The sequence below is a fragment of the Vigna angularis genome, chromosome 1 (genome assembly GCF_016808095.1).
Source record: "Vigna angularis cultivar LongXiaoDou No.4 chromosome 1, ASM1680809v1, whole genome shotgun sequence".
Taxonomy (NCBI): Eukaryota; Viridiplantae; Streptophyta; class Magnoliopsida; order Fabales; family Fabaceae; genus Vigna; species Vigna angularis.
This window is the reverse complement of record NC_068970.1, coordinates 65,195,927-65,217,160: the sequence shown is the minus strand read 5'-3', so window position 1 is coordinate 65,217,160 and position 21,234 is coordinate 65,195,927. Positions and strand designations below refer to the sequence as shown.

The 21,234-nt window shown below is 36.8% G+C and overlaps 3 protein-coding genes across 7 annotated transcripts; 1 reads left to right on the top strand and 2 right to left on the bottom strand.

Annotated features, from left to right (window-relative positions):
- Positions 1-1,827: 1,827 nt before the first annotated feature.
- On the top strand, positions 1,828-9,904 carry LOC108333854 (purple acid phosphatase 3-like). 4 transcript variants are annotated; one of them, XR_008247849.1, is made up of 8 exons: positions 1,828-2,053; positions 6,838-6,994; positions 7,108-7,215; positions 7,281-7,408; positions 7,509-7,637; positions 7,732-7,799; positions 7,883-8,743; positions 9,777-9,904. XR_008247849.1 is itself a non-coding variant. In XM_017569315.2 (7 exons), exons 1-7 carry the CDS (start codon positions 1,880-1,882, stop codon positions 8,100-8,102), a joined length of 984 nt encoding a protein of 327 aa, XP_017424804.1. In that variant the 5' UTR covers positions 1,828-1,879; the 3' UTR covers positions 8,103-9,463. The 4 variants fall into 4 exon arrangements, 1 of the variants encoding a protein (XP_017424804.1); XR_008247845.1 differs by lacking the exon at positions 9,777-9,904 and adding an exon at positions 9,037-9,463; XR_008247846.1 differs by lacking the exon at positions 9,777-9,904 and adding an exon at positions 9,003-9,463.
- On the bottom strand, positions 9,578-14,743 carry LOC108332743 (potassium channel SKOR). Its single transcript, XM_017568052.2, has 11 exons — positions 14,407-14,743; positions 13,554-14,188; positions 13,157-13,452; positions 13,001-13,081; positions 12,782-12,880; positions 12,466-12,687; positions 11,390-11,578; positions 11,099-11,174; positions 10,726-11,020; positions 10,446-10,567; positions 9,578-10,116 (listed from the first exon to the last, which is right to left on the bottom strand). The coding sequence occupies exons 1-11, from the start codon at positions 14,505-14,507 to the stop codon at positions 9,839-9,841; spliced, it is 2,394 nt and encodes a 797-aa protein (XP_017423541.2). The 5' UTR covers positions 14,508-14,743; the 3' UTR covers positions 9,578-9,838.
- An 871-nt stretch (positions 14,744-15,614) lies between these two features.
- Positions 15,615-19,880, bottom strand: LOC108333505 (potassium transporter 6). 2 transcript variants are annotated; one of them, XM_052874962.1, is made up of 10 exons: positions 19,674-19,880; positions 19,183-19,411; positions 18,867-19,109; positions 18,675-18,731; positions 18,542-18,592; positions 17,980-18,240; positions 17,797-17,849; positions 17,592-17,709; positions 17,254-17,508; positions 15,615-16,857 (listed from the first exon to the last, which is right to left on the bottom strand). In XM_052874962.1, exons 1-10 carry the CDS (start codon positions 19,701-19,703, stop codon positions 15,770-15,772), a joined length of 2,385 nt encoding a protein of 794 aa, XP_052730922.1. In that variant the 5' UTR covers positions 19,704-19,880; the 3' UTR covers positions 15,615-15,769. The 2 variants fall into 2 exon arrangements, with proteins under 2 accessions (XP_052730922.1, XP_052730926.1); XM_052874966.1 differs by having other exon boundaries at positions 19,183-19,408.
- Positions 19,881-21,234: the final 1,354 nt, after the last annotated feature.

Sequence of the window (21,234 nt, the reverse complement as noted above, 5' to 3'; positions counted from 1 at the left end):
AGAGATGAAAAAGAAATGGTTGAGAGGAATGAAAGAGGTGAGTAAGGGTTTGGGGGTTTCTTTTTTTTTTTTTAGTTTTGAGAATTAAAATTATTAAAACACCCTTAACCTTAAAACTTAGAATCGATGATATATAAAGGTATTTTTGTCTACTAAAACGCGGTACACATTGCTAGAATGTACCAACTGAAAAACACACGTACGCGCGTTAGCAAATCCATATATATATATATATATATATATATATATATAAAAGTTTGACGGGAAATATGAACATGCTATAGAAATCACTATGAACATTTTTCTGTTCCATAAACAATGAGACATTACAAAAATAATTGTGTTGTATCTAATTAAATTTAAACTTTTATTTGATAATTTGCATCTTATCTTATTAAATGTATTGTTCATAATTAAAATGAAACTTTGAATATCATTAGAGAATAATCAACCGTAACTGTATAGTATTGTTGATACGTTTTCTTTAAAAAAATTATTTTGACTATTCACATCTTTAGCCAATAAAAATTAAAATAATAAATATAATAATAAAAAAAATTAAAGAATTGAATTCCCTTTTGAAGAATGAATAAAATTCCGTTTCCATAGTTAAGATAATTTTAAAAATTCATATTAGTTTAATGTTTCTAATTGCATTGACAAATAGATGGTTAGCTAAATCTCTATAAAAAAAGAAAAAAAAAACTAGAAAGCCATGACTTTTACGTAACTTTTTTTTTCAATTTTTAGTTAATTTCTTTTATATATTTTGTTTAAAAAAAAATTTAAGTTGGTTATTTAACATAATCAAGAGAGTTATGTGATTTTTTCCAATAAAAAAATTACTTAATCCGTCCCAATAAATATTATAAATATGATTTGTTTATTAGTTGAAAACAGTGCTTTTAGGTATAAATTTTGAAAAATAAAATATTGACTCCAATTGAAGTTTACTGAGTGGGGGGTATGGTTTGCGTGGTGGTCGACATTCTCGTTGACTCCGAAAGAAGCCTCTGTGAGAAGGCTCTGGGTGTTCTCGAGTCCCTCTGCGGTTGTTAAGAAGGAAGAGAGAAGGGCTTATGGCAATGCTTTGGCGATTCCTCTTCTGGTAAAGAAGCTGCTGCGAGGCCCTGCAAGCTTTTGCTGGTATTGGCGGCGCCGTAGAATGCATGGATTCCGATTTCAAGAACCTTCAAAGATTAATAACTGTTATTATTCTCATTAATGGCCAATCAATGGTTGTTGTCGTTATTGATTATCCTATGATGTTGGCCACCGACCATCCGTCCATTAGCCGAACAGGCTGACATACAGTACAAATGTAAACATTTGTTCACATTAATTCAATTTTAAACGTCAAGAAAATAATAACACCAATACCTTTCAAACGTACGAGATTACATTAATAACAGTAAAGTATAAATAGGAATCATGCTGAGCTGAAATTATTTACACAGGACACAAGATTTACCATTGACTGTTACATAGAAACTACAATTACATTAACTATTCCTTATACACACTTGGAATTGGATGAACAGATCATCTCACCTCATTTTGTGCTTCACTCACTACAAATAGTTTCTCATCGTTGTTAATCATGTCTACGTAAAGAACTTTTCCACCTTCTTCTGACAAAATGTAGGAATTGTTCGTAGTTTCCAAATGTTTCCCTGCCTCTTTATCAGTTCTTCAATGCTTAGTGGAACCCATAGGACCTCTCCCTCTGGTAAGTTCGTACACGAAATCATGTTCAGTCACATAACTGTTCTATTATGTGATATTGGATATGCTCTTAAGATGAAAGAATCTTTCTTTTTTATTCTTACACATAAATTGTCCCACAAGTAAAGAGTTGAAGACACCCACACACAAAAACATGGCTGGTTTGGGTGTATGGATGATGTCTCTCATTAGTCTGTGTTCTCTGAATGTATCAGCTCTTCTCCAACGCCTACAGCACCCTGTCATGGCTGATGGCTCACTTAGTCTTGTGGTCATTGGAGACTGGGGAAGGAAAGGAACGTACAACCAATCAGAAGTTGCTGCTCAGGTCTTTGTTACATGCATTCTTTGTGAATCCTTAACTCTATTCTGTGTTCCAATCTAGTGTTGGGAACAAGGGCAATAAAGGAGAGAAGAGAGATTTAAACAACACTAAGAAGTATTTGTTTTGGTGCATTTGTAAACCTTACATAAGCTTTCTTATATAACAAAATGAAGAACACCATCTCACAATACTAAGCAATGTGGGACTAAAACACACTACAAAAAACTTAATCAAACTACACAAAAAACTAACAATTCTCCCACTTGGAGTTTGATTAACACATAGTGTAATTGCCTTCATCATCAGTTATTCTTGAAGGCCAATTGAGGTACTGCAAAGCCTCAATTTTTCTGTTGTGACAACCTTTGTCAACATATCTGCTGGGTTCTTACTTCCCAGTATCTTCCTCAACGTTAGTACTTCATACTCAAGCAGAGATCTGATGAAGTGATAACGAAGATCAATATGCTTCGTTCTGGAGTGAAAAGTTGAATTCTTAGCCAGATGTATTGCACTTTGACTATCACTGTACAAAACAGTCCTTTCCTGGATGAATCCCAACTCCGTCAACAATCCTTGAAGCCATATCAATTCTTTGCTAGCTTCTGTTACTGCTACATATTCAGCCTCTGTAGTGGATAGAGCAACGATCTTTTGTATTTGTGACATCCAACTAACAGCTGTAGTTCCAACAGTAAATATGTAGCCAGTGGTACTTCTTCGATAATCAATTTCACCAGCAAAGTCTGCATCTACGTAACCTTGTACTTTTAGTTCACCTTTACTAAAGCACAAACACTTCTCCTTAGTTTTTCGTAGATATCGCAAAATCCATTTCACAGCTTCCCAGTGAGCTTTACCTGGATTTGAAATAAACCTGCTTACAACTCCCACTGCATAGCCAATGTCTGGCCTTGTGCATACCATCGCGTACATCAGACTTCCAATGGCTGAAGCATACGGAATCTTAGCCATAATCTCTTCTTCTTCTTTTGTCTGAGGAGACTGATCCTTGGATAGACGAAAATGACTGGCTAAAGGAGTACTGACTGGTTTGGCCTTGTCCATGTTAAATCTCTGCAAAACACGATTGATGTACTCAGCCTGAGATAACTGCAAGACTCCTTTTTGCTTATCTCTCGTGATTTGCATTCCAAGAATCTTCTTTGCTGGGCCTAAGTCCTTCATGTCAAATTCTTTTGACAATTGCATCTTCAAATTTCTGATGTCTGTTATATCTGATCCTGCTACTAACATGTCATCAACATAAAGTAACAAAATGACATAGCTGGACTTGTACCTTTTGAAGAAACAACAATGATCAGCATTGCACTTCTGGAAACCTTCCTTGTGCATGAAGCTTTCAAACTTTCTATACCACTGTCTTGGAGCTTGTTTCAGGCCATACAGGCTCTTCTTCAATTTGCACACCATATTTTTCTTCTTTCCTTCTGAAAAGCCTTCAGGTTGGTGCATGTAAATCTCCTCATCTAGATCTCCATGAAGAAATGCAGTCTTCACATCTAATTGCTCTAGGTAGAGCTCCTCACTAGCCACAATACTTAGCACAGTCCTGATAGTATTGAGCTTGACAACTGGAGCAAAGATTTCAGTGTAGTCAACTCCTTCTTTCTGCTGAAATCCTTTGACAACCAGTCGGGCCTTGTATCGCTTGGAACCATCATGGTCTTCTTTCACTCGATACACCCATTTGTTGTGAAGTGCTTTCTTTCCCATAGGTAACTCAACTAGTTTCCATGTCTGATTTGAGATCAAAGACTTAATCTCGTCTTTCATAGCAAGCTCCCACTTGTTGGCATCCGTGGTTTGACAAGCTTCCACATAATCTTCAGGCTCCCCTCCATCAGTGAGTAACAAGTAGTCTATGTATCTCCTGTTAGGCACATGGGGCCGAGAGGATCTTCTCAATACAGGAGTTGGAGTAGGAAGTTCTAATTGCTCATTGTTTTCTTCATTTGATTCCTCTGGCTGAGGACTCCTCAATATAGGACTTTCTGGGATATCTTCCACCTCTGCATAAACTGGTTCACTCGTTTCTGAATTTCTGGTGTCAGTATTATGCATGTCCTTGTACATTACTTTTTCATTGAAGATTACATCTCTGCTGCGGGTCATCTTTTTGTTTTCATCATCCCATATGCGGTAGCCAAACTCATCTTCACCATAACCAAGAAAAGTACACTTCTTTGATTTTGGATCAAGTTTGTTTCTAACTTGATCGCTAATATGCACATATGCTACACAGCCGAAAACTCTAAGATGTGAGAGTTTTACCTCTTTTCCGCTCCATACCTCTTCCGGTATCTTGTGCTCCAATGGTACCGATGGACTTCGATTGATCAAGTAAGCTGCTGTGTTGACTGCTTCTGCCCAAAACTGTTTTGGTAAGCCTGACTGTACACGCATGCTTCTGGCTCTTTCAGTCAACGTTCGATTCATACGCTCAGCTACACCATTGTGTTGAGGCGTACCTGGCACGGTTCTCTCCATTCTGATTCCGTGCTCATAGCAAAACTTCTTGAATCTGGTGTCTACATACTCACCACCATTGTCGGATCTGAGCTTCTTAATCTTCAATCCTGTCTCATTCTCCACCATAGCTTTCCAAATTTTGAAAGCTTCAAATACTTCAGACTTGTGTTTCAGAAAGTAAACCCATACCTTTCTAGAGTGATCATCGATAAAAGTCACGAAGTATTGCTTCCCACCAACGGATGGGACAGTCGTTGGTCCCCAAACATCGGAGTGGATGAGCTCAAGCCTTTCTTTCTTTGGGGTTCTTCTACTTGTCTGAAAGCTCACTCTCTTCTGCTTTCCAAGTATACAGTCTTCACACATGTCAATTTTTACTGACTGAAGACCTGATAGTTTTCCTTTTGAGTGCATGACCTTCATCCCCTTCTCACTCATATGTCCAAGTCTTTGGTGCCATAGATTGGGACTTTCATTTGTTGCAACTGCAATCAAATGACATGCTCCTGCTGTCTTGTAAAGAGTATCATTCTTTTTGCCTCGAGCAATTGTCATCGCACCTTTTGAAATCTTCCAATCATCATCGTGGAAGATTGTCGTGTAGCCTTCACTGGCTACCTGGCCCACTGAGATTAAGTTCTTCGTCAGGTCGGGAATATGTCTGACATTTTTCAATTCCCATACAGACCCATTTAACTTAATCTTTACTACACCTTTACCTACAATCTCACATGACTGTTCATTACCAAGGTAAACCTTACCAAGGTTTCCAGGAACATAATTCTCGAATAGTTCTTTTTGTGAGGTTGCATGGAAGGATGCTCCAGAGTCTAACACCCAAGACTCTTCCTTGTTTTCCAACGAACATATCAGCGCATCACCTCCTCCTGAGGTCGTAGCAACATTAGCTTCATCTTTCCCCTCCTGTTTCTTCGAGGCACTCCTGCATTGATTTTTGTAGTGGCCAGTCTTCCCACAATTCCAACATTCGATAGTTTTCGATTTGTTAGAGCTTTGATGATTTCTGGATTTGGACTGCCTTTCCTTTGATTTGCCGCGTCCAGTTCCTCTGGTTGAACTTCTACCTCTTGACTCTGTATGCAATACTGAAGTGGTTGAGGGTTCACCCGACTCTCTCCGTCGGATCTCTTCACTGAGAACTAAGTCACGAACATCATCAAACTTTAACTTGTTGCTTCTTGAGGAGCTACTCACAGCTGTGACAGTAGCATTCCAACTTTCTGGTAGGGAAGAAAGAAGTATTAGAGCTCGTACTTCTTCATCGAAATTGATTCCAACTGAACTCAATTGGATTGTAATTGTGTTGAGTTCGTTTATATGTTGCGCTGTTGATGTGCCTTCTGTCATCCGTAGGTTGAACAACCGCCTCATCAAATGAACTTTGTTTGCGGCCGACGGCTTTTCATACATGCTGGAAAGGGCCGCCATAAGACTAACTGTAGTCTTTTCTTTTGCAATGTTGAAAGCAACATTACGAGATAACGTCAAACGGATGGCTCCGAGAGCTTTTCTGTCTAGAAAGCTCCACTCATCTTCCTTCATAGCTTCTGGTTTCCTGCCTGTGAGAGGTTCTTGCATACCTTTCTGATACAGGTAGTCCTCTATTTGCATCTTCCAAAAGCCAAAGTCCGCACCATCGAACTTTTCAATCTTCATCTTGCCTTCGTCCATTGCCATTGCTCCTACTGCTTTTGAAGAAAAGCCCCCACTAGTTCTCTAAACTGAGATCCCAAGAACAAGAGAAAAAATCTTTTCTGATGTGGAAGATCAGACACAGCTGCAACCACAGAGCATACTAAGAAAATTTACTCTGACCAAATCTTTTCTGATGTGGAAGATCAAACGCTGTTGCAACCACAAAGCATACTAAAAAATGGGCTCTTGATACCAATTGTTGGGAACAAGGGCAATAAAGGAGAGAAGAGAGATTTAAACAACACTAAGAAGTATTTGTTTTGGTGCATTTGTAAATCTTACATAAGCTTTCTTATATAACAAAATGAAGAACACCATCTCACAATACTAAGCAATGTGGGACTAAAACACACTACAAAAAACTTAATCAAACTACACAAAAAACTAACATCTAGTACCTTAATTAAGCACATCATTTTGTGAATCCTTTTATCTGCTCGTTTGGCGCATGGCTATGTTCTTTTGCTGCGATGTATGTGTAATTGATTAAAGTAATGGTCATGGAATGGATCTCTCTCTCCTAAAGCAAAAGCTGGTGCTTTTTAGACTCTCGTCTCTTTGCGTATGTGATATGTCAGATGGGAAAAGTTGCAGAAAAGTTAAATATCGACTTTGTGATATCCACCGGAGACAATTTCTACGACGATGGTTTGACTGGTGTAGACGACCCAGCATTTGAATTTTCCTTCTCAAAAGTCTACACTGCCAAGAGCCTCCAAAAGCAGTGGTATAATGGTGAGTTCAGACACACCAACTATTGATGTATAAGCAAAAATTCTTAGCCAGCTAAACTCTTCCTTTAATCTTCCATTCTTCTGTCCATTAAATGTGATGGACATTGATTTCAGTGTTGGGAAACCACGACTACAGGGGAGACGTGGAAGCACAACTGAATCCAATCCTTCAGAAAATTGATCCCAGATGGTTCTGCAAAAGATCATTCATAGTTGACACTGGTAACGTGGCTTCTCATCTTGGATAGCAATCATTAAGTGTTATGCTAATCTCAAAAACTCTGCAGAAATTGCTGAGTTCTTCTTTGTCGATACGACACCTTTTGTGGACAAGTATTTTCTTAAGCCGAAGCACCACAAGTATGATTGGAGAGGAGTGCTTCCAAGGGAGAGATATTTATCAAAGCTCTTAAAGGTAAATCTCTTGATCTTTATCATCACAACAGATTAAGATAAAATAGTAAATCCAAAACATTTTCCCTTTTTTCTTTCTGTGTGTGTGGTTTTGAACATAGGATCTGGAAATAGTATTAAAGGGTTCTTCTGCCAACTGGAAGATTGTTGTGGGGCATCATCCCATAAGAAGCATAGGACACCATGGTGACACCCAAGAGCTCATAAGGCAGCTTCTGCCAATTCTTGAGGTCATTCAGCCAAAATATATTAGACACAATCCTATTCCTATCCTAGACTAGTGAAAAATGAATGCAACCTTAACCGATGAAATTAAAATTGCAGGCAAATGATGTGGATATGTACATTAATGGGCATGACCATTGCTTGGAACACATAATTAGCACAAGCAGGTGTGTGTTAACGATTTGTTTGTTAACTAAATCACCTCTAAATCATGGTAATTATATGATGGTATTATTGAGTGTTGTTGCAGCCAAATCCAATTCTTAACCAGTGGTGGAGGTTCAAAGGCATGGAAAGGAGACATCGATAAAAATAGGAAAGACGGCACAAAGTTTTACTATGATGGACAAGGATTTATGTCTGTGGAGCTGGAACAAACAAATGCAAAAGTTGTTTATTATGATATTTTTGGCAAAGTTCTGCATGTTGTGAATCTGTCGAAGGCATTACGTTCTGTCTATGCCATATAGAAGAGACACATTCAGTGATTGAAGAAATTTTGGGGAAGAAGAGCGTATAGGAAATCCCAAATTAAAGATAAAAAGGAAAGATATCTATCATATGTAATAAAATGACTATGAGTGACCAATGAAAGATTACTGTCATTAATAATGAAAAAAATATGCGATGTAGAGTATGTGACCTAAATAGATGAAGGTGACAGCGTAATAATGGTTGAATATTCAAATATGCTGAATTGGCTTATGTTAGTTGGTTATCTTTTATTGTACCAAGAAATTGTAAGTGATGTTTCTTTTGATTTTGCATATATGGCATCATTACTCCAACTGCATATATATGGGCTCATTACATCAACTGCATGAGAGATGTCAGAACGCATCAACGCAAAACGAACACCGGAATTGAATTGAATTGAATCGAATCATTGATTGATAACCATTTTCTCTTTCTCTAAGGTTTCGTTTCTTCTGCGCTTACTCTGTTAATTTCGTCTCTGAATCCATCAAGCTTTCAGCTTCATGGTGACCTCTCCGACGTCTAAATGGACGTGGCAATCACTGCTGTCCGCTCACCGGCGATAGTCCTCGGAAGACCGATCAGCGCCTCCGCCTCTGCACGCCTCAGTTCCACTTCTAGGTTTTCCAGAAAGGTATCGTTTCAGTGATTGATTACGTGTTCTGTTTTTTAACTGTTATTATCGTGAGGTGATCTGATGGATTGCCGTTTTAGTCATCTTTTGCTGGTAATAGTTGGAATTAGGGAATCGGAAATGCTTTTCTAATCTCATTGACATAGCACGATACTTTGTAAGTGAAATGAAGTGAGCATAAATGGAACCAAACACCGTGTCAAGAGATTGCTATCATTGATTAATTATCATTCACCTGATTTTTGTTGATGTTTTCAAGCTTTGCTTCACTTCACTTTCTTTCCCCAAGCAAGGTCGTAGAAGAGGTTTTGTAGTTAGAGCAGCTTCGTCATTTCCCGAGTCATCTGAATCGGATGCCCATGCCAAGATTGCTCCTCTTCAGTTGGAATCTCCAATTGGGCAGTTTCTTTCTCAGATTTTGGTAGATCACCCGCATCTTGTGCCTGCTGCCGTAGACCAGCAGCTTGAGCAGCTCCAAACTGACCGCAATGCTGATCAACAAAAGGAAGAGCCTTCTGCTTCTGGCACGGATTTGATTTTGTATATGTTTGTTTCATTCTCATGTCTTCTCCCTCTCTCTTAAGTTTCTCGTAAACAAACTTCCTTCCTTGCTCATTTTGGCATCCATAACTTGTATGAATGAAGCATATTCCATTAGATGGCAGCAAAACATTCTGATGTTCTCTATGGTTTGGGTTTAGTGTGAAGTATAATTTGTATGATGCGCGTGTTCAAAGCTTTTGGCTTTTTTATGGTTTGACTATAAGTGTTGTACGTTTAGATATGTAAGAATTTTTCCCAAACTACACACCTTACTGTATTATATTCCACTGGTAATTACAAGAGTAGTGAAATATAAATTAAACTCACTTTAATTTTCTACATCACTTCAAGGCATTGTTTGATGTATTATATTAGTATGTGGTCCACGTTCAATGTGGTTCCACTTAAGATCTTTTATTTATAAATCTGAAAATGTTTGTCTTAAAGAAACCCGATTTTGATCATTGTGATGGCTTCCAAACCTTTCCAGGAGGATTGCCGAGGTGAAGGCTAATGAAAGGAGGAAAGCTCTTGAGGAATTGGATGACCAGATCATCTCACCTCATTTTGTGCTTCACTTACTACAAATAACTTCTCATCGTTGTTAATCATGTCTACGTAAAGAACTTTTCCACCTTCTTCTGACAAAATGTAGGAATTGTTCGTAGTTTCCAAATGCTTCCCTGCTTCCTTTATAAGTTCTTGAATGCTTTGTGGAACCCATAGGACCACTCCCTCTCTTTTACCCGCTTTGTGATCCCATGGGTGGAAAGGATACACTGTGCATCTCTTTTTAGGAATTTCATTTGTTGACTGCAGCACTGGTGTTGCTGCAAAATTCATGAACATACAGTATTTTTTAGAATGCTTACATGAAAAATAAGGAAAGAAAAGTTAACCAAATTAAGACGGACTCCAATTATTTATTGATTCCTTAGCATGATCACAGTTAAAAAAGCAAGATCCCATTGTAGGACATAATGTGAATGCTTTTGATGAACTTAAATTGGTAACCAAACATGAGAATCCAAGCATTCCTCACATCAAAATCCAGAAGGAAGTGCAGTGTATTTAGCATTCCCAGGTTCAAATGCCAACTGTACCAAACACCTAATGATCATCTGCAATTGTATTATTCTGCTCTCAAACATAATGATACCTTGAATTTCATGAATATTATCGGACAATTCAGCCAACTGAGAAACTTTAGCAACTTCAAGCAATTTGATCATATTTCTATTTCCACCAGTATGAGCTTCATGAAGAGGTGTATTTCCCCATCTGCCACAGAGAAGTGTTGATTGAAACATGATCTTTTGCAATTCAATGAACAAGACAACAATGCTATTTTATTATCCTTCCAAGTTAGCACTGAATATAAAGTGATATATATATCCAAAAAGATATGCTTTCTCCCTGACTCAATACTTGGACCATACCTGTCCTTGGATAAAACACTTGCTCCTGCCACTAGAAGTAACTCAACCATTGTAAAGAAGCCCTCAGAGGCAGCAATGTGAAGAGGGGTACGCTGATCATAATTTTTTGCATTTGGATTAATACCACAAGCTAGAACCCTTTTCAAAAAGTCAAACTCCTTCCTTGCAACTGTCGTGCAGAGAAAATTGCCAACATCTTCAATAGCAAGGATAGCTCCCGCGTTAACAAGTACAGATGCCACATCTTCATGTCCATTCTTGAGGGCTTCAAGCAAGGGAGTGGTGCCAAATTTATCTAAAACAAATGGATGTTTCAAAACGAAAAGTGTTTTTCGCTTCAAAGATGCATGTTTAATAAAGTATAATGTCAAACCTGCTGTATCGATGCATACTCCTAGTTCAACAAGATAAGAAGAAATATCCACATATCCTTTTGATGCAGAGATATGCTGTCATAACAAACACAAAATCTGATTAATAAAACGCACTTTCTCACCACTGTATAATATTTGATCACCCCTTCATTCTGTGCCGAATTATACACTAGACACAAATTTATTCACAAGCAATGTGAGAATAGAAATAGTTTATGTCGATGTAGTTATGCATAATGAAGAAACAAAAGTTCGTTGTGATTGAGTTCATGAAAATTTGTTGTCCTTACCAAGGGAGTTCTACCGTCATAATCAGTTTTGTTGGGATCTGCCCCAAATCCAATCAAACGTTTGACAAGATCAAGATGACCATCATGGGCAGCACAGTTGAGCCTTGTAGCCAGCTCTATTTCCATGCTTCCAATAGTGAGGTTGAAGTCTGATAACAAAAGCTTACGCTGGAAATTTAAGTCTTTTACCTGTCACCCAATTACATAAATTTATGAGCTTAGAACTTCAGTCAAAGGCCTAAGAATTCTTTCATTAAAAAAACCGCATCTTTTCTTCTTTCCTAAAACATCTCATGCGTCAAATGTTGATACCATCACTACTATACTTCATCCGTTCCTATATCCCTGAATTCTTGAATTGCTTATTGCTCGTTCACATGTCTCAGTATCTTAGTTTTCTTTTACGAACATAAAAAAATAAAATTATGGTACAGTTTCAGACTCAGTTAATCACTGTTCAGACGCCATACATTAATCATTAATCCAAGATAACATAACTTTTTATTTTTTTTCTTTTTGCTTTTATTTTACGTCTTTCCTAACCCTTTCTGAAACTAGCTTTTCTTGTATTTTTTTTTGCAATTTTTCTTGTTTTGCTTCTGAAACAAGTTAGAAGTTAAGAAATGTTTCTTATGCATTTTATTCTAATGTTTTCTGTTCATTAATTTGATTCAAAATTATGTTATTTTGTTTTGTAATTTTATCATAAGTCTTTGTGTTGTCCCCATGCATGTTTGTATTCTGGTTATGAGATGTAATTTCCTCGTGCGTGATATTATTTTAAGTAATGCTTTTATATAAAAAAAAAGTTTACATCCTTAAAAACCCAAAAGAAAACTTAGTAAAAGTATAATTATTTGAATAAATAATATTTTTTTCATAAAATATTATTAAATTTAAAAACGAGTAATCTCAATATTCGTTTTAGACCTATTATGTTGGACCACATGAAAATGATAATTATTATCGGTAAGGGACTTGGTTGACTAATCCTCTTTCAGTTTTATTGCAGTGCCTTTATGCTCTCACAATGGAAATGATAAAAAGGTAAATTTTTCCTTTAAATCACAACATACCTCGCGGAGATTGTTCAACACAACACGACCATCTAAAAAGTATATCTTCAGTATTTCAGTAAAGGATTTCTTATCAAGTCGCAAAACCTTGCAAAATTCATGAGCTTCAACTGTAGAACTTTGAGGTATATTGCAAAAAAATGAAACATGGCCGAAAGAACTATAGGTATGCAATGTGATAGTGTTGTCTTCTGTATCACCCTCTTCCCTCATCATCTCACGCTGTTGACAACAAGAATAGTTATCAAACCAGATTTCAAAACAAGATAAGATAATTCATCATAGAAAATGTAATGCGTGATATCTTTATTCTTACCATCTCACCATGATATACAAAGTAGAGTTTATCTGCGACATCTCCTTCCTCCGTAACTAATTCTCCTGGGAGGAAAAACTCTTCCTCCACTTTGGTTGCCTGTTAAAACAAATTTTGTATCAGACATTTCTATGAAAACAAGGCAATCACATGATCGATTATAAGTTTTAATTAGTATCGTGTACGTAATCAAACAAGTATAAGTAAAAAATTTCTTACGATCTGCTTTATAAACCCTGAAGAGCATCCCTTGAAAAGAGAAACTTTCTGAATGAACTGTTCGTACATGCTTATTGAAATCTGCAAGCAGGCAACAAGATTCACATAAATATCTGGGAAGTGATGAACAAAATTTGGTGATTGACATAGAAAGACCTTCTTGCGAATGGTGGTTGGTATCTCCTGAAGAATAAAAGATCCGTTATAACTTCGATCATACTTTAACCTCAAGTGATCTTTAATCTGGTGACATATCTGGCTGTCCAGTTTGTTCTTATCGAAGAACTTACTAATATCAGACATTTTATCTCTGAATCTCTCGGTCTTAGACCCTTTCACGATCAACGCAGTCATGTTGCCGAGGAGGTAAGCGCCAAGAATCATGTCAAAGGAGACATAAACCATGACGAATATCATTTCACGCACGTTGACTGCGTGGATTTCTCCGTAGCCTGCAAAGCAAAGGATTTACAAAGTAGGATATATATATAAATATGACAGTCAAATGTGTGAGTGAGGAAGCAGAGGAATGGAATCGGAAGGAGTATCTGACCAACGGTGGCCATGGTAACAACGGCAAAGTAGAGGGAGGTGACATAACGCTTCCAGAGATCGATGTGTCGGAAGTCAGAATACGCATAGTCTCCCATCTTCAAGCTACCGATCCAGGTGTAACCCTCCTGGGAAGAGGGCAGAGTGGTGGCAAGATAGTAAAAAATGCAAGCAGCGGAGTGAGTGCAGTAAAGTTCAACGACGAAGAGTTTGAGGATTCTGGTGAACAAGTAATTGATCCTTGTATCCTTCTCGAGGGTGTCGAGGAATTGGGTGACACGGGAAGCACGAGCGAGTCTGATCCAGAGCAGAGAGCGGAGGAGCTCGTTGTTGTTGGTGCGCTTGTAGATGAAATCCCATGGGAGACATGCGAGGAGGTCGAAGACGAAGCGAGACTTGAGGTACCTGACGGCGATCTTGTAGTGGTCGAGGACCAAGGAGAGTGAGTTGGAGTGAACTTCGTGATAGCCCACCAAGAACTGCACCACCATGTCCATCAGAAACACCAATTGCCCCGCTATGTCCAGGAGAAATATGTTGTTAGGTAAGCCTCTGAAGAAACCGAACTCCATCGGAGTGAAGAATGAAGAGTAAATCGCCCATATCAGAATGAAGTGCTTCCACAACAGATACCACCTGCATGTGCATGCACCATTCATATTTCAGAATTTCATACATTATAAAACTCATAATAAGCCTTATGCTGTTTTTATTAGACATGACCAAGACAACAAATTAAGGTAGAAAGAAACTCGACCAACCATAATGGATAATTAAGATGTTCTTTATTTTCTTCGATATATGACAGAATTAACTAAAAAAAGGATTAAAAATGAAATTAGAGAGACAGAGACCGATTATGAGGATGAATGAGGAATCGGTGGCGGCGCGTGGGAGTGGGAGCGGCGCAACAACGGGTGAAGCTTGAGTGAGAATTATCCATTATTGTCTGCATTATTATGGGTGTCTTCTCCTTTCCTTGATTTCTTCAAACCAAAACTGCCTAATAAAACTAAAATTGTAACTTAAATAGGAAGTGATGAGGTTGGCGACAGAGCTGCATTTAGTTACATAAATCTCGTCCAAGCCACCACTCTACCTACCTTGCCATCTCCCAACCTTCAACACTTTCACTTTAGTCTTAATAAAATTTCACAATTTTATTATTTTCACACTCTACAAATTTATTATTCTATTTTTCAATTCTTTTTCTTTTACCTTTATCCCCTTCTCATCATTTTTCTTTTCAGTCTTATTCTGTATAACTCTTTTCAAAGTAAAAATATCTCTAATCTCCAAAAATAACACTGTGGCTTTTTGGCCTGGTAAAATAAAGGCAAAGAGTAGGCAGGGAGTAACTGTGACAAAAGTTTAAAAAGTAAAATATATAAATGTAATTTGACCCCTATGGACTCACTAAAAGATAAAAGGGGACATCACTATATTTTCACTTTACATTCTACTCATGAATTGTGTTTTAAGAAATAAAAAAAGATGATAAAGAAATTCTTTCTCAAATCATACTATAATAAGCAGTATAATTCCAGTTCATATTACGATTATATGTGCGTGAATTCCTTTAAATGAATTGATGTTAATCAAAATTAAATAATCATATTTAGGTATGAGATGTTGTGATATATATACATTTTTTTTTAACTTTGCTAAAGATTAATGATCAAGTTGATTTTACTAATCTCTCGTAATATAAACACAAAAGTAAAATATTACAAAGTAGTAGACTGTTTAAAACATTGGGAAGATTTATTAACAGATAATTCAAAAAAAAAATTCTCATAATATATTTTACCTATAACTATGAAGTGAGTTCGGGCAATAATGATTATCCTAATTAAGTGGTAAGTAGTTTGAACATTCATGATGAAATTCCTGATCATTATGAAAGACTTCAACTTTTACTATAGTTAATTATTGTTAACATGTCATTACACTGTTAACTAGAATATTTATCACGAGTGAGTAATAACATGTTAACTATTCATTCACATGGCATAAAGAAAAACTTCAATAAACATATTCTTGAAGACGATGAGAGCATAAATTCGAAATTCTGATCCCATTGGCATCGTATGCCGCTTCAATCAAAACTCCAGTAGCACCATTTTGCACAGTCTGCAATCTACTACTGGTACGAAATACAGAAATGACACAAATTTTGTGTCATCCTACGAAATACTGCAATCTACCATGTTGGAGCTATATAGTACATACGACACCAACTTCCACAAGAGCAGCATGAGGGATTTTAAGAGCCACAGGAGGTTCTCGAGAATTTTTTTCACTGAAACGATAGACCATTATTAAGAATCTCTTGAGAAAGTTTGAGCCATCACGCACAACTAAATGTGACTGCCCCAAGAAATATGCACTTCCACTCTCCCTTGCATCGATCAGCTCCAAAAGCTCATTCCTAACAGATACCTGCATTTTAGGACTATTATGAGGCAACATGAACCGAACCTTTTTTCTCTTCTTACAACCACTGCTACTCTCCATCGCCTCTTCTGCCACCGGGCTTATCTGAGATTCGTTGTTCACCTGGCTTTGCACCATGCGTGATGATGATGATGACTGTAAATCCTCCAGAGGGACCAAACCATTTCCATCATCCCTTGAATCTCCAACAAGCATCATTCTTTCATCTGGGCAACTCATCCTCGACTCAATGTCATTCTGTTCAATGGATATGAATTCCCCTATTGAACGAAGAATCTTCTCCTCAAAATCACCCGTGTCCCTTATGTGATCACAGTATCCACTTCTCACAATGCACCGATATATTTTGTAATCCTTTGGCCCGATCCTACCTATCAGGTACCTCTCACTTTCTCCTATGTAAGGCACTGGGACGGACTTGAATGATACCAAGATCAAGACTTGATGGAATGCAGGAAGATTTGTGATGAAATGTGAAAAGAAAGCTGGGATTCCTTCCACTATTTCCGTGTAAATGAAGCCAATTCCGGGTACCCTCGAAATCCCAAGGCCTGGACTTATATCTATCAGCCACTCTGTTGATACTTTGTTTTGCAAATCAAACTCGTACTTCTTCATACTTCCATAGTGCCATGAAAGCATCACTGTCATCGAAACTGCCAATAGGACAACCAGATACCACGATCCCTTGTGGAACTGTAGCAGACATGCCGAAAGATATGCAGCCTCTATGAACCCAAAACATACAAGAAAGTACACAGACACCATCATGTCCTTCTCCCAATACAAAGCAATGATCAGTGACATCAGACTCGTCGTCACAAGCATTCCACTTATAATAGCCAATGCTGTCACAAATCGTGAGCTTATGTCATGAATATTTTAACTGAATAGTATAGAAAGAACTTCGGGCACTCATATATCTAATCAGTCCAACTATTGAGAACGTGCATTTGGATGTTGCATATTTTTAGCAAGCTTTCAGATTCTGTTTCATTGGCCATTACTGGATTATCTCTATCCTACGTTTCACCTAAGCTATCAGTGTAGTGGCTAGATTCAAGAAACATGATGTGTTAGTCTGTTATTTCTGAATGTATTTAAATCAAATTGTAAACATACTCAAGTTAGCTTTCTCAATAACAATTTATTTCTTTAAGTTCTGCCTGCTCTCTGTTTTCTTCTCTGTTAGCCACTGCCTTTAAGTATTAGTGTGTAATCAACAACAGACAACAACGGCATACCTGTTGCATTGCCAATTTTCACAATGTCTCTGAAACCAATAGTTACAGTGAGGCTGAAAATCATCAATAGCCAGTTGACATCGGGGATGTAAATCTGCCCGTTTATAGATTTTGATGTGTGAATAACTTTTACTCTGGGAAAGCAATTCAATGCGAGACACTGGTTAATGATGGAGAAACACGCTGTTATGGTAGCTTGGCTTCCCACGGCTGAAGAGAGTAGGGATAACACTATGTACAAGTGTTTGCACTGACCTGGAATCACCAACCATCACTTCAGTAAAGTGAAATTGCAGAAAGGAAAATCTCATCCATATAGAGATACTCCAATAACTTACCTGGCATGGATTGGCTAAGATGATTAAAATCAGAAGAAGTTAAATTTTTGGAAATGTATGCAGCCTGACCCGCATAGCATAACACAAGAAGCGGATAGATGAAGCATATAAATGTAATCTACAACCACACACGATGCACAAGTTAGTAACATTTTTCAGTGTACAATTAATATATGTCCATTACAAAAGATGCTACGTATTTTACCTTAATTGATTTCTTGGAGAAATGGCCTAGGCCTGCAAACATTGCCTCCGATCCTGCAAAACAATGCAGTATCTTGTCAAAGCAATAATTGAAATTCTAACAAGAAAAATATCTCAGAATTATAAACACTGATAACTTGTTAACATTTGCACAGTTCTGGAAAAATAAAATAAAAAGGGCCACCTGCTACGCATAAAATGACGCTCCCTAACAATCTCCATCTGTGGATGTCAATTTTTGTGATGAATCTGTATATGTAGAATGGGGATATTTTATAGATGATTTTTACATCCCAGTGGAAAATGTTATACGTTCCCACCGCAGCAACAAACAGCAGCCAAGCAGCAATTATTGGTGCAAACATGATCCCAATTTTACGTGTACCGCAATGCTGCAGCATGAACAGGCCAACCAATATAACACACGCAGAGGGAACAGGTACATCTGAATAAAGTAAATGAAGCACAAAGTGAACAACATAGTTACAGGAGATACATAGGCCTCACTTTTCTAATAAATACTCAATCACAACTTAAACTGGCGAGTAAAATGCACCAAACAGATAAAAACCCATCAAATATATGAACTAAGTTACTTAGCAAATCAAAGTCTGTTACAGATATCACAAGTAGATGCAAATTCAATGTTTGTTAGTAATGTTTCTTCAAGAATAGAATTAATCAATTGAGGCTTTATAAAGGGAAATTTTGAAAAAGCAAAGTGTGCAGCATATGTTCAAACTTACATGCTTTTAGAGCCTTTGACACGGACTCCTTAGTATGTTCTGACGAGCCAACTGGTTATAGATAAAAGGGTAATCAAAAAACACGTTGTAGCAATTAAAGATAAGGCCTTTAGCATCAGTTACAAGGCCTTACATATGTCTTTCAATATGTCTGTCAAGGATCTCTGAACTCCTGCTGAAGCTGAGTACACTGGTAAACAAACAGCCATAATATTAGTATATACAGTGAAAAGTAATTACCAAATCTTGCACATGCAACCAGCAATTAATTACTTCCACCAAAATTAAAATATATTACTAAAGTGGTAATTGTATTTTATTATACCTGAAAGGGCTGGAGTGAGCACTGCGTCCCCAATAGTCATGCAGGAACCGAAGAGAGCTAAGAACAATATTAAATAGTGACAGATCTTGTGTTTCTCAATGGCCCTTCGTGCTCTTGAATCGGCTTTGATCTTGGGAGAACTTTTCTCCTCGTAAAGCATAACCTCGTTTGCACTTGTGTCACATGGGAGTAGACCAACTTTTGCATTTCTACACAGCAGTGAGTACAAAGCAACAGTGCCACCTACAAAAAATTTCTACCAACATTCAATCTTGAAAGATAAATATGTTACAGTCACTGCAGATCAGAAAGTTACCCTGTCCTTCATCATCAGCTTTCAACACTATGGAGGCATACTTCAGCAAGGAAATTATGGTGAGCGTCCAGAAAATAAAGGAGAAGAGTTCATAAACAACTTCCTGATCTGCTGCAAGATCGCTCTCTCGCATTGTCCCAAATACATATAAAGGTGCCGTGCTCAGTTGACCATAAACTATTCCCACAATTTGAAACGATAGCAGAATTGTTTGCTTCCATGTTTTCTTCTGAATAATAAATATATGGAGTTAAAAGTTATGATTCAAGGATAAAGGAAAAAAAAAAGGTACATACTAGATCCTTTCAACATCCCTACAACAAAGATTCAATTGTATATATGAAGCAGTAAAGTTCTTAATGCATGAAGACACTGAATAGAATATGTGAGTGAAACTGAATTTGGTTGACACAAATGTAAGCAAAGAATTATGATTGATTCACAGTGTTGACATGCAAGAATGTTTGTGCAATTTAGGCAATGAATTTCACCTTATCTTGATCAAAGAGATGAGAATCCATTAGTAGGGAGGCAAAATATGAGGTAAGTAAGTTATGAGAAGAAAGAAAGTGACAGAAATGTATATGAATGAAGGAATGAATGATTGAACAGAGAGAGGTATTTAGGCAATGGTTGAAAGGAGACAGACGGAGGAGACTAGGATGATGATGGTCATTATGGACCCTACATTACAGTGTCTTAAACAGCAGAGGAAAATGATCTAACATAGTGATCTTCACTACAAATTCTTTTAGACGGCTTATTATTGTTGATCTCGTGATGATCTTCACTATCACTCTTTTCATCTCTGCATTATTTTACTATTTTATTACAGATAGCAGAGAGGGAATGCCGGGGTGACATGGACACCCCAATTGTATCATTCACACACAGCCATCTGTAAGTTCTAGTTTTGGTCCATGCATTCAATAAACTAATGGATGAGTCAAATTCAGCACGCAACAGCACTTCAATTAGGAGTCAAATAATACTCACAGCAACACTTTTGCATAGTTTTACACTGTCTGTTTAGTACATGTAATATATTATTATATTTAGAGTCAAATCCTCTGGTTTAATCAGCCGTGATTGATGTTAAGCAAATCCTTGAATTATGTGAAATGAAATCCATTCCTTTTTTTTATTGACCTATCAGGAATCATATGATCATATCACATGGTTTCCCTTACTGTAAGGATACAGAACTTATTCCTGTTCCTTCTTTCTTTCTTCTTTTTTTATAATTTTTCTGTCTTCTGTTTCCATTTGTTGAATGGTTGAAAGATGAAAGCATGTGGATGCGACAGAAAATACAAACAATCAATGGACATGTGCTGCTTCCATTTGTCTCCAATATTTGCAAAGCCAAAATGCTGAATTGTATGAAATCTTCAACGGAAACTGTCACACAAAACTATGTGCTGCACTTCCACTTTGTTTCTTAGTTATTTTTTTATTGGGGAAGTTCTTGTCACATTTTAAGAATGTAAATGTGAAACAAAAAAAAAAAGAACTGATTAATTGACCTTGAATATGATTTTGAAGTCTTTCCAAACTTATTAAAAGTTATTAAGGAGAGATCGAGCATGAACACAGTCCCTAACCATGCTATTACTTCGTCTATTTCTTTCTATTTTTCTCTTTTAAAAATTTTATGAAACGATTCTTTTCGAATTTATTGAAGATTCAGTCAAATATTGATAATATATACTTTTATTATTACTATTGTTATTATTATTATGGATTAACATTTTAATTGTTTATAAATTTTACTATTATTAATTTTGTCTCCATTAATATTTTTCTTTTATTGTGTTTTTAAAATATTATATTTTCAATTCAATATTTTTTATTTAATTTTTCTATTAAATGCATAGTATAATTATTATATTTTGTATAAGTGACAAAGTAGGTCGCGTTTATTTGAATTTTCAATTCATCAACTCACTTTATCTATCTGCTTAATCAACTAAACTGACAACAATTTCAATGATGTAATTATAATATTAATACTTACAATTTACAAATTAAATTTTAATTATTAATTATAAT

Coding starts and splice junctions, on each gene's coding strand:
- LOC108333854 (XM_017569315.2), top strand. CDS start 1,880: ATGGCTGGTTTGGGTGTATGGATGATGTCTCTCATTAGTCTGTGTTCT. Junction 7,409..7,508: donor ATTTATCAAAGCTCTTAAAG/GTAAATCTCTTG, acceptor TTTTGAACATAG/GATCTGGAAATAGTATTAAA. Junction 7,800..7,882: donor CACATAATTAGCACAAGCAG/GTGTGTGTTAAC, acceptor GTGTTGTTGCAG/CCAAATCCAATTCTTAACCA.
- LOC108332743 (XM_017568052.2), bottom strand. CDS start 14,507: ATGCAGACAATAATGGATAATTCTCACTCAAGCTTCACCCGTTGTTGC. Junction 10,568..10,725: donor AGTGTTTTATCCAAGGACAG/GTATGGTCCAAG, acceptor TCTCTGTGGCAG/ATGGGGAAATACACCTCTTC. Junction 10,117..10,445: donor TAATATTCATGAAATTCAAG/GTATCATTATGT, acceptor TGAATTTTGCAG/CAACACCAGTGCTGCAGTCA.
- LOC108333505 (XM_052874962.1), bottom strand. CDS start 19,703: ATGGATTCTCATCTCTTTGATCAAGATAAG. Junction 19,412..19,673: donor ATCTCTTTGATCAAGATAAG/GTGAAATTCATT, acceptor TTTATTATTCAG/AAGAAAACATGGAAGCAAAC. Junction 17,710..17,796: donor TCTCCAAGAAATCAATTAAG/GTAAAATACGTA, acceptor GTGTGGTTGTAG/ATTACATTTATATGCTTCAT.